Genomic DNA, 12,563 nt, shown 5'->3' on the forward strand with positions numbered 1-12,563 from the left:
AACAAAGTAGAATTATGACATTTCTTGGATTTACTGCACTGTTCATTGGTCTTTTAACTTGTGCCTCATTAAGGGATGAACTCTCTGATAGGTTTCAATGCAATATTAATCATTTGTTACAAGTAAATGTTAACTGGATGAAGAATTCTGCAAGACTAAGTGTCTAGCTTTGGATGGTTTTGAATTGAATATACAGCTCCGGAAGAAATTAAGAGACCACTGCACCTTTTTCTTTACTTTCCAAAAAAGTTGAAAAGGAAAGTTTTGAGTAAGGAACAGAAGCATTCAATTTGCAGTGGTCTCTTAATTTTAACCCTTCTGTTCCTCACTCAAAACCTTTTTCAACTTTTTTGGAAAGGAAAGAAAAAGGTACAGTGGTCTCTTAATTTTTTCCGGAGCTGTATGTAAATGTGTGAATGCCGGTTTCTTTGATTTCATGGATTTAGCCAAGGCGAGGTGACCCTATGATAGATGGAATAGGGGAGTTTGGAATCGGTCTGTCTGGTTGGGATAAAGAATGAAGCTTTACTTAGTTCAAGCAGTGTTAACGGATGGTCCTAGCACATGTCTGTGCTACAGTGTGTTTTAAAAACGTATGGTATACTTAGTAGACATTTATATGATTTGCAAGGACATTACATCTTGCTGGTATGTGACTATGTCAATACTGTGACAACTATAACAATACTTTATATTGGAATATTACTTAATTGGAATAAATAGTATTACTTTGAAATATAGAAATGCGACAGCATTCCTTGATCACCTTGCATCACACCGGTGGAGTCACAGGGATCATATATCCCTATTCATGTTCTTAGGGCTACTTATAATTACCCACACATAAGGAAGTCAAAGTGAGCACACTTGTCATCCCTAGGTTCTGGGTTTCTAAACGTTCTGTGTAGGCCCAGGAACACAAGCTATTTTGTGATAATCAGTTTGTGATAATCAACCTGCAAATGTGATCGTGAGTTCCGGATGGCTACACAATCTATTGACTTCTGTACTTGACTGAAGAGAAGCATTGAAGATTTGCGTAGGCCATGAACACATTACCTAATGCTAGGCTTGTGGTGTAATTAGTAAGCTGCCTTGACTAAGAACTACCAGCATATTATGGTCACTTACGATCATTCGTATTTACACACAATATGGAGTCAGATTGTTAGATATTAAATAATCATGAAGGTTATATACTCCTGCACTAATTCTGCTACCGGCCCTCTCAGTAACACCAGAGAAAATCTATGCACTTGTAAGAACGCCTGCTAAATGACATGTAAATGTAGTAATATTTGCACCGAACAATGTTATGTAAGTTCAGGTGGTTTTGCAGGACAGTACTTTGCAGGTTTAATTTAGTCATTGCGTATGACAGTATGGCTGACGAGGCCAAATCTGGGCACTTTCAGCATTAAGGCACCCCATACACATTCATGAAACATATACAAACATGCATGCACATGAACAAATCAGGCTTTCTTTCATCCAACCCCTCTACACAGACTCACACTGACACAAGCCCGTCGGGCCCGGGACTCACCCAGTGAGGACAACCACAAAGTCCATTACGTTCCAGCCATTGCGGAGGTACGAGCCTTTGTGAAATGCAAAGCCCAAGGCGATGATCTTAATGCCAGCCTCAAAACAGAATATTCCAATAAAGTAGGGCTCAGTGTCGTCCTAAAAGAGAGAGACAGGGGACCAGGGAGAGGGAGAGACAACTTTGTGTTAGATGAGAGAGGTTAATGAAGCATGGCAGGAGAGAGAGGGGGTGAGAGTAGGACTGATGTAGTTTCTTTCACTTCTATACCCAGCGTTCTGTGATTAGTCTGACGAATGGAACCCTCTTTTGGTGGATGAATAAAGACTGGAGATGAAAACATATCCTTCGCAACAATGCCAAGTGTAATCTTGGACATCATTATCAATCAAGATTTACAAATGTATCATAACACATTACCATGTGCATAAGATAACAGGATGGATTTTACTGTTAATGAATCTTACTTATTTATTAAAATGTATTCCTATAATTTCTTCATGAATTTTTGGTCTTCTAAAGGGCAAATAGAGATTGAATTCCTGCTTAAAAAAAACAAACAATTAACAAACTAATGTAGTTTTATGAAGATCTTTAACAAATCCCCATTTGCCATTAGAATGACCCTTGCTCTTGTTCAAAGCAGTGTTGAATTGGGCACATGACATGACACTTTTTCCACAGTCATCCTTTAATGTCAGTGGCGGCCTGAGGCACTGTCACACACAAAGCACTAGCAAAGGATATCTCACGCCCCACACTAACCTCCCTCTCTGTTACTTTGCATCTCTCTCTCCATAGCTAACCTCCAACCACCAACTCAGATATCCCAACAAAAATAATATAAAATGTGTTTGACAGCTGTAAGACCTAACCACACTGAACAAGAAGTAAACCAAATATACTTGTTTAATAGGTGTTACATTAAAACGTCCAATGTCATAGTTTGAAATGATTTGATTGATTGTTCACCCAGGGAAATTAGTTTTAAACGTTTTAATAGTCTCCCATTGACTATTAAGACTACACATAGCTAAAGCACTGTGGGCTTATGGATTTCTGTCTGCTCTAAAAAAAATAAAAATAAGAGCAGGCTAAACAATGCCATAAGCTACATTTAATGGCAAGGCCGGAGGATCCATCCATAAATACTTGATGTAGAGTAAGTAGACTGTGTTAACATCTATAATGTATAGATAGAAGATGTTCATGAATAATGAACGCTCCATCTTAACTATGGGCCAGGGGAAGACCAGAGGGTAAATCACAAGGGACTACGTAGGTAAAGCTGTTATGGATCTGAAGAGCAACACTTGCTGACATGATTCTGTTATAAGGACCCTCACATAACAAACACACCTTAATCTGTTCATCACTCTATTCATCCATCATTAATAGCTGTTGTTTGCCTAATTACAAGGATACTTGTATTACATGATTCCCCTTGAGGGGAAGGAGGGGAGAGCTATTTATGTTTTCTTGTGCCACTACAACACTCTACTGCTGACTATGCATACAGGGACATAATTGCGTACAGGAGCAGGTTGCCCCTGTTGAGGGGGAGTCATTAACTTTATCTTGCCAAGCTGTTCCAGCAGCGCCTTTCATGCATTTTTCTTCACTCTAAGGCAGACTTCCAGGAGTCTCAATATCCTTAAGATCACATCTGTGTGCGAAGCACTGATCGTTGGTGTCTAAATATGCTGAATTAGAGAAGTAGCTCCACATTCCCCATGGGCCACGAGGCAGCCTCTACCGGCTTCGTTCTTTTATTGCTTATGGGATAGACGTACGTTGAATGGCTTGACTCGACTGGCATCATTCCAGCGGGGGTCTAAGCTATGCATGTCAGCAGGCAGGGGAACAGGAAGGGGGATCAAAGGCTGCTTGTCGTGAGGCTCAGATGAATAACAGCATGACGGCCGGGAGGAGATGGAGACACACATCTTCATGGGCCCAGGCACTAACGACGGAAGAGTGCTGCTCTCTGAAGGTGTGGGGGCGACCCAGCAGGTGAGACCCTGCCTAATGACTGGACACAGGACGCAGCATCATCACTGAGCTCTACTGGTAGAAGGTTGGAGCCAGTTCTCTATTTCAGTCCACCTCTTAGAAATCAGCTAACATAACAGCTTAACACTCTGCACTTTTAATGCAAACAAACAGAAGAAAATACTTTAGGTATGTACAGTAAATCGGGGCACTAAGTAAAAGCAGAGAATGTGAGATAAAAATAAGCTGTGTTCCAGATGGCACCATATTTCTGTTTTGTACATATTCAGACCACTGCAAAAGGGTGCCATTTGGGATGTAACCCTAGTTCACGTCCAAAGAGATGAGTGTTGAAACTTACCAGGCGTTCTGACATAGGGGTCTTGTCGCTGGCTGGTAGATGCTGCTCCAGGGCCAGAACAATGCAGTTGGCAATAATGGTGGCCAGGATCAAGTACTCAAATGGAGTGTACACGTTAAGGAACACAAGGCATAACAGGATGTCATTAACAACTAAATAAACTCTAGCTATGACATGTATCTTAATAGGAGCCTCAGGACTAGTTGAAGTTAAATCTGTATGTGAACATTTAATTATTCCATCAAACAAATGATCATATTACATTTAAAAACACATGCAAATATCCAGACAGTGTGAAAGGCTGTGTAGAAAGAGCAGGGATCAACGGCCCACCTGCCACCACCTGCCATAATTCAGGAGAGTTGCCACCGAAGACCAAATAAAAAACCAATAAGCATTTGGAGAGATATAAATTTGCAGCTTTATAAAGCTGTTGGCCTATTGAAGTCATTTAACCGATGAATGACATTTAACTAGCAGTAGTCAAATTTACAGCCATGGATGTGCACACTGTGTGAATTACACATGGCAAGATGGTAGGCTAGCTATTCCCACAGAGTAGACCTACAGCAATTGACCATGGTTTGCCCAAGTGTGCCCAAGACCCTATAGAGCTACTTGGGTTACAACATCTTTCCAGTTGGGTGACCATATAAATCCGTTTTCTATGGCTGATTCATTCTACAATCCATTTCTAGGGTTGTTCCCCGAGGAGGATGCCTTTGTGTAACAGCAAGTCACAGAGGAACGGAAAGGCTTTACTGACCTCATCGACCCATCATTCTAGAGTCTCGAATCGTTTGCTCCGGGCAGCAAGAAATCTAAACATGCACGCACGCAAAACTCCAAGCAGAACTAAAACTTCGCCTATGAGTGATCAGATGAAATGTTAGGGAGGAGTCAGGCCTTCAGCCAATATGTTTAACAATTAGAAAGTATTGTGGTTCTGCCTCTTTCATTAATTTCTATTGTTTATTCATTGCCTAAACGTTCATAAGTTACCGAGGGGACAGCTACATATTTAACCACTACTGTATTGCATTTTAGACACGTTGATGTTCTCACTGACACCCACACAACAGATACGAGTTATTGACAGATCTAGAGGTCTGGTAGTGTTTGTCATACGCCCTCCGGCACTTGTGGTTCAAAGCGGCGGGGCAGGGAAAGCATACGCGCGTTCAGGACCATGGATAGGGATCGAGCGCCTGCGAAGTCTGAATCAAGACCTTCAAACTCAGAGCAAGCGGTCTCTAGAAGTCTTTAAGCGTTCGCCTTACAAATTAAAAATATAGACGAGGAGCAACAGCTGAAACTACACTGATAATATATAACACTAAAGCAATGTGGAAAACTAGACAGAATAGAGAGAAATAATGATTAAAAACGAAGGCTAATCCAAGAGAAGCAAGCGTCGAGAACAAAAACCAAAAATTGTGGATCCATTTCACGTTCACTCACATTTTAACATTAATTGGAATATAGCAGAATATAATGGAATGTTGCGACATTGTTGACAGCATTTGCTGATAATGACAAACAAACGTTTTTGAAGAAATGACCAGGCTTTGGCAGAGTTGGTTAATTTTTACATTTTGCCAAGTCACTGAAATGGACCTAACACTATCATTAAAAGACAAGCAAGTCGGTAACGCAGTCAGTCAAAAAACAAAGCGACAGGTGGACCAGGTTAGTTCATGAGCTAATTGTGTTATACCCGAATAGGCATATAATACTTCTTATTGAATAATCCAGTTTTTACTGGCAGATGAGCTTATAAATGATCACCAAGACACTACATTTATTTATTTATAATTAAAGCATAAACCCAAATGCTTATGAATTTAAATGAAATGTTTAAATAAAAAACGATCTCTACACTCCTGCAAACTCTCCACTCCTTGACGTATTTCGGGAAAATCTACCTGCGTGTTAGTCAAATATACGAACAGATGTGTTATACAAACACCAATGTGATGTCACCTATTTCTTTTTTTACCTTTGATGGTTTGGGGTAGGAAAGGATATGGCCATTCTGTTATTCGCTTAGCATACTTCCTAATGAGATTGTCCTCTCGAAAGATGAATAAGGATCGGTTGACAGTGAAGCAGTTCTGTTTAACAGGGTTGGGATTATATATGGCCATTGTTCTGGCTCTCTGGGCCATCGACTGCTTGTACATCCTCTGGCCGCCTGGAGGACCACCCGCACGGGCGCCCCCTCTGCCTGCGCCCGGCGCACCTCTGCCTGCTCCTCCAGATCCATAGCGAGTAGGTAGATCTTCTGTGAAGCGAGCCATTCTAGAAACCCAATGATCCAACAGTAAAAATCCAAACTGGTGTCAGTGAAAATGGAGGAGAGAAGCATAACAACAAACACACGTAGCCAGACCACAGGTTTACATTGGACTGGTATGTATGTATGGCTTGTGTTTCAAGAAAAATAAATCGATATTCTTTGGGAAAATCCTTTCCTTTTGGTCTTTTCACTCCATTGTCAAAGAAATACGAAATATAAAGAGGAAAGTTTGCATTCAGGCGTAAAATGGAATTAAACCTATCGATTGATAAATGCTCCAATTCATTCCACATATTACATCCATATCATCCGTCCCCGCGTAAATCATAGAGCAAAGACCGGAAAAGCATCGAAAAGAAACACGCTGGAGTCTCTTCTCAGTATTATCAACATCTTGTCAATGTTGAAACAACAGTTGAAAAGCGCCAGAAAAAAGTGTTTTATGTCCCCAGAATGAAATAAAAAATACTTAAAGTCGGTTTTGTCTGCCAGACTAGATTATCGAGTCATATCACAAAACCATAAACCTATCAGGGGTTGTGTCCTCTCGATTCCCAGTTGATCGCTTGCAGTGTACAATGTAACCAATTCAGAAGACTCCGGTCCGTAACAATCAGAGCATGTGACCAAAATTAACCTATCAGCAAGTCGACCTGGTCAGAAGCGCTCCGCGGATGAGGCAGAGTGCATGCAATTGACCCCTTCTAAGAATACTTTTACTTAGAATACTACTAATAATAGGGATTCGCCAAGACCCTTCATTTTGTAGTGCGTGTTTTGTTGTGTATTCGATCGTCACTGTAAAACATGACATTCTAAGAGTAGATAGTTAATTAGTACTTCTTAAAAGGCATTTTTAGTTAAGCTACTCATAAGTGTATCCAGTGGATAGGACTGAAATAATAAGTAGGCTTGAATGGATGATCACATGCATTGACATGAGTTAAATCATGCACTTAATTTTTTTAAGACAAAATAATTAGATGCCTTCTAATTATTTCTGGTTAAAATAAGAAGAATATGCATAAAATATTCAACTATATGCTTCCAACAGACAGCCGGACTTACCCCTGTCAAATCAAAGAGGCTCTGTGTCAAATGGGGTAAATGCGGAGGAGTCGGCTGATGCTCACATCAGAGCTGAGAACATAGCTATATTTTTAGCTATTTATTACTGACTCACATCAAACTGAATGGAGACAACCTCCCCCACAAGCCAATTGCTAAAGATTTTCCCTCTAAGTTTTCCTGAGTTTACAACTAGAGACAGTGGATTGGATGACATTGGCCTGGAGGTTCTTTCTTTTCAACCATGGTCGCTTCGTCCCCCTCAGCAAAACACCATATTTGAGCTGCTTGAATGCCTCCTGGCTTACTGTAGGAGCTTATCCCCCAGTGGTTCACAGGACTTGTGTGTAAAAGGCTTGGAATCACCATTTCCTAACGCTCTCAAGAAGAAAAAAGAATCTGTCCTTGATTGAAACAGTTAACCATGGTGTTCCCTAAGTACCCAATAATGTCTTCCCCCATTCACCGTCTAGAGGGGTTGGGTAGAAAGAAAAAGTCAAATCCGATGGGACCTTGTATTCAGTTGACAACTAAATGAATTGAACAATTAATTAAACAGGACATACTCTCTTTGGCTGATAGAAAGAAATGTATTAATAGCATTGACATAATGCCATGGCCTAACAGCGTGCAATAACTCCAGCACTACAGTACGTGTCTGAAATGGTGATCTCTGTCTTACAGATGGAAAGAGATTATGTGTATCCACTGTAATGCCAGTTTGAGCATGGCCTGCACCACTAAGACCGTTCAGTGTTAATGGGGCTGTCTATCACGTGATTACCCCACTGACATTGTCAAGGGCCTTCCAAAATACACTTTTCTCAGAAATAGATATCGTCTTGTCTAAAAAGAACCTCAGCCTGTATTAAACAATATATAGTCCCAATCCAGATTAGGTTCAGGCATGCAACAGGTTGTTTGGAGACTGGAGAACACATCTGGTTCAGTAGGATATAATCAGTTTTCACTCATATTTAGTCTTTTGAAACAATGATTGGTTTGCCAGATGAGACCTTTCAGCCGGAAGATTTCAGATGGATGATCATGGGTTGAAGTTGCCTGATGACCAGCCAATGACGAATAAAAATCATCAGAAGGCTTCAGTCAATGAAGGTGGAAGTCCTTCCGTTTTGACTCAATTGAAAAGGCGGATGCCATCAACGGTCAGTTATTGATCTTGTTGTCTCCGAATTATGTACCTCAGTGATCTCTGTACCTCTAGTGAGCAAGCGTTAAGTGAGGTTTTGGTCCCTCTGGTGGCTGCCACTGTGTAATGCAATGTAACGTGCCTGTCAACTCAAATTGTTCGAACAATTGCTCCATTGTTCGTTACAAACCTCATTCTAGAGAAGAAACTAACTCTGGGTGTGGCATTGCGTGTGGGTGGAGCAAGATGTATGGGTAGCCAGGCGATGAAATGTTGATAAGTTAATTAACGTTACCTGTTAGGCTGGGACCATGGTGTGCTGTTGAGGGCTTTATGTATATGAATGATGTTATGCTTGCCACCTCCCCCTGCAGGAGCAGCTCTCATGTGAAGTTGAAGGACTGCATCATATTGTAGAGGAGCATCCTTCTTCTGCCCTCCCCATGACTGCTCACTGTTGATGCTGGTGGTCTCGGCAGAGCTCTGGCATACCACTGGCTGTGGTTGATGAAGGCTTTCGGGAGATCGGGCCCAAGAGCTATATTCCGCACCCAAAGTCAACATCCGCCATGTGCCGAATGTGGCAGAACGCATTGCTTTTGAGGTTCACAAAGAAAAATAAAGCATAATGTCAGCTCATGGTTCTATGCTAAGATGAAATACTGTTCTTCTGGCTGTTATGGGGAGAGTAGGCCTATAGCATAGCATTTAAAAATAGGATCAAGAAATTGTATTTTGTCTGTTTCATCATAGCATGTTGCAGTTTTTTCTTGGCCTGTTGTATTATTATATCCTATTTCTTGCCCTTTTGGAGTCCAATAAAAGATTGCATACCTGGATTGTGCCATATTTGCCTATGATTCTTTTCAAATATATTCAAGCTCTGTCAATATGAGGTAATATATTGACTATAAGTCCTACCATATATTTATAAGTAGATTTAAATCAAAACTCAGTGCGCTTAAGAAATTAATTGTCTTCTTATTAAGCAACGAGAGTAGATTTGGCTATCGGTCTTTGCCCTGCTGAAAGAAACAACTCACCTGTCCCTACGTGCTAAGAGAAGAACGCATTCACCTGCCAACAACCATGATTAAGTTTGTTGCCATGCAACCTGTTAAAACCAGTAATTAGAGTGCTAAAACCAGAAAGGCTGTTCCAACACTAACCCCACCAATCCCAGAAAAGTCCTTTAAAATATTGTCAACCCTCATTAGCCAAAGTTTACTTACTTAAAAATTCAGGTTTGCCTGAACAAAGGGGATGAATAATCAACAATAACATTTTGGTTATAGAATCTTTGTTAATTTGTCAAAATTAGTAAAGCAAATAAACTTTGACTTTAACAAAATGTAATATTTTTTATTGATCAATAAAATAAATGTTTAGTCCCATTTTGAAATACAACAAATGCAAAAAATAATAATATTAGGAAACAAAATGAGAATATGCACAAGTCATGTGTAGTGTCCGTACATGCATCAGCATCCATACAATGGTTTGGAAGTGCTTGTAAACAAGATATATACCTCTGTCCATCAGAGAAGGAACCCACAAAAACAAAAAAAAACTTTTAAAAATAACCAAAGGAACAATAAACAGAGTTGAAAAAAAAAAAACAAATCATTGGATGACACAAAAGCAAGTAAATCAATGATTCAGTTTTTAAAACTAAGAGAGAAAGGCATCCAGAAATGGTGGTAGCACAAATAAAACCATAACTGATTAAACTTCGCAACATAAGATTCCTGGTTACCTACCATACACCACAGTTGATCGCCTCTCGACCCATTTGGAGTAATTTAGGCCCCTGTCCATGGCTGATCCCCAACTTATCATTTAAGTAATTCAGATAACAAAGATAAAATGGCCATAAAATCAAGCCACCAAAACGTTTCATATGTAGATTTCTAATGTGTGTTTGGATGTTTAAAAGTGCTTCTCTACATGGCACAAGGACTGGCAGCACAAAAAGGTTTGTCCCCTACGGAATGCGGAAACGATGTTTCCTGTTCTACAAGTTAAGAGCTTTGTTATCAGCCCAAATATCTTCAGTTCAGAAGGACATAATGCTCCTCTGATTCAATTGTCAACACTGTTTTTTTCTCCCTCTTTCTCTGTAATCAGGAAAGGAGCAATCATCATCTAGTTAAAAGGACCTGGTGATGCACAAATTCACTTCCTGATGTGTTTTCTTTGGTTGGTTTCTTTTGAGTTTCAGAGGCCTTTCTAAGCCAGCTAACGCATCTCTGAGTCTTTAAACATGACAATATCTGAGTGATAAACCATTCTGAACCCCATTGAAACAACCGTCCTTATGTGTATTTGGGCATTCACATTTATATTCAGTTTATGTGAATTTTGTATTTTTGCAGTTCTACTTAGACTGGCTAATATGTGCAGACTCCCATAATAGATTCTAAATTACATTTTTGTAATTATGTTAGAGTTACTTTAATCATCTGCATTCCTTAGAGGCCAAAACACAAGCATGTTACAGCACTCTCAACATCATGTGACCAAATAAAACTTTTAAACTTGAAATTGAGTCTGAATATGCTTTAGTTACACATAATAGATAAAGAGTATGAAATCATATTTTTTTTTCTGAACTCAGTCAAGGTAGGAGAACAATAATACACCAAAATACATTTCATTAAAATACAGTGATGACATTCACTCTCATCATCTATCATTCAGGAATCTGTCTACTTTCTCTGACACGGCTAGGAAATCAATGATCGATGTGATCTTAAAAGAGAACAACAGAAAGAAGACTCCAAGAGAAATTGAGCTGTTTGAAGACATGGCATTGCACCCATATGGGGGGTATGATTCCAACAATTCCAGCTAAATTAATTAAACTGAAGTGAAGTTAAATACAAGAGGAACAACTGAATTAATTTACATGTAAGCAATAAGGCATGAGAAGGTGTGGTGTACAGTATGGCCAATATACTGTACCATGGCTGGTCCTTGAGAAACTAGGAGAGAAATTTACCTTCCAGTATGACAATGAACCGAAGTACCCCATCAAAGCTACAGCAAATCATTGAGTAAACCAATCAGAAGACTGATCTAAATCCAATCATACATTTGAGGTACAGGTACATCTCAAAAAATCTGAATATCGTGGAAAGGTTTTCTCCGTAGTTCAAATCACAAAGTGACATCTTCATATATTCGATATTCATTACATATAAAGTGAAACTTTTCAAGCCTTTTTTGTTTTAGTCTTGATGATTACAGTTTAGGGCTCATGGAAATAAAAAATCCAGTATATCAAAATATTAAAATAAGAAAATGACATTATAGAAATGCTGACCTAAGAAGAGCTCTAATCAGCTAATTAACTCCCTAAGCCTTGAATTTCTCAGTCTGGTTCTGTACACACAACCACAATCATGGGGAAGACTGCTGACTTAACAGTGGTCCAGAAGACACTCATTGACACCCTCCACGAGGAGGGTAAGCCACAGATGGTCATTGATGAAAGGGCTGGCTGGTCGTAGAGTGCAGTATCAAAGAATATTAATGGAAAGTTGACTGGAAGGGAAAAGTATGGTAGGAAAAGTTGCACAAGCAACTGGGATGACCGGAGCCTTGAGAGGATTGTCAAGCAAAGCCGATTCAAGAATTTGTGGGAGCTTCACAAGGAGTGGACAGAGGCTGGAGTCAGTGCATCAAAAGCCTAGGAAATGGGCATTCCTAGTGTCAAGCCACTCCAGCAACAGACACAAGTGTCTTACCATGGCAAAGGAGAAAAAGAACAAGACCGTTGCTCAGTGGTCCTCAATCCTAAATGTTGCATTTTGTATTTGGAAATCATGGTCCCAGAGTCTAGAGGAAGAGTGAAGAGGCACAGAATCCAAGTTGCTTGAAGTCTAGTGTGAAGTTTCCACAGTCAGTGATGATTTGAGGTGCCATGTCATCTGCTGGTGTTGGTCCACTGTGTTTTATCAGGTCCAGAGTCAATTCAGCCATCTACCAGAAGATTTTAGAGGTCTTCGTCCTTCCATCTACTGACAAGCTTTATGGAGATGCTGATTTCCATTTCTAGCAGGACTTGGCACCTGCCCACAATGCCAAAATGACTAGTAACTGGTTTGCTGCCCTGGTATTACTGTGCTTGATTGCCCAGCCAACT

General features: G+C 40.0%; 1 protein-coding gene across 5 annotated transcripts in view; it reads right to left on the bottom strand.

The window, feature by feature from the left end:
• The window catches only part of cacna1bb (calcium channel, voltage-dependent, N type, alpha 1B subunit, b), a 122,159-nt gene extending 110,609 nt beyond the window's left edge, over nucleotides 1–11,550 (bottom strand). For all 5 annotated transcript variants that reach the window (XM_020053510.2, XM_020053509.2, XM_020053508.2 and 2 more), the window contains exons 1-5: nucleotides 10,177–11,550; nucleotides 8,712–9,012; nucleotides 5,928–6,200; nucleotides 3,900–4,005; nucleotides 1,547–1,686 (exon numbers count right to left, since the gene is read on the bottom strand). In XM_020053510.2, the coding sequence (XP_019909069.2) occupies nucleotides 1,547–1,686; nucleotides 3,900–4,005; nucleotides 5,928–6,200; nucleotides 8,712–9,012; nucleotides 10,177–10,255 (899 nt within the window). In that variant the 5' untranslated portion in view covers nucleotides 10,256–11,550. The remainder of the gene's footprint in view (nucleotides 1–1,546; nucleotides 1,687–3,899; nucleotides 4,006–5,927; nucleotides 6,201–8,711; nucleotides 9,013–10,176) is intronic.
• Nucleotides 11,551–12,563: the final 1,013 nt, after the last annotated feature.

Source organism: Esox lucius, chromosome 14 (genome assembly GCF_011004845.1).
Source record: "Esox lucius isolate fEsoLuc1 chromosome 14, fEsoLuc1.pri, whole genome shotgun sequence".
In the NCBI taxonomy this organism is placed as follows: Eukaryota; Metazoa; Chordata; class Actinopteri; order Esociformes; family Esocidae; genus Esox; species Esox lucius.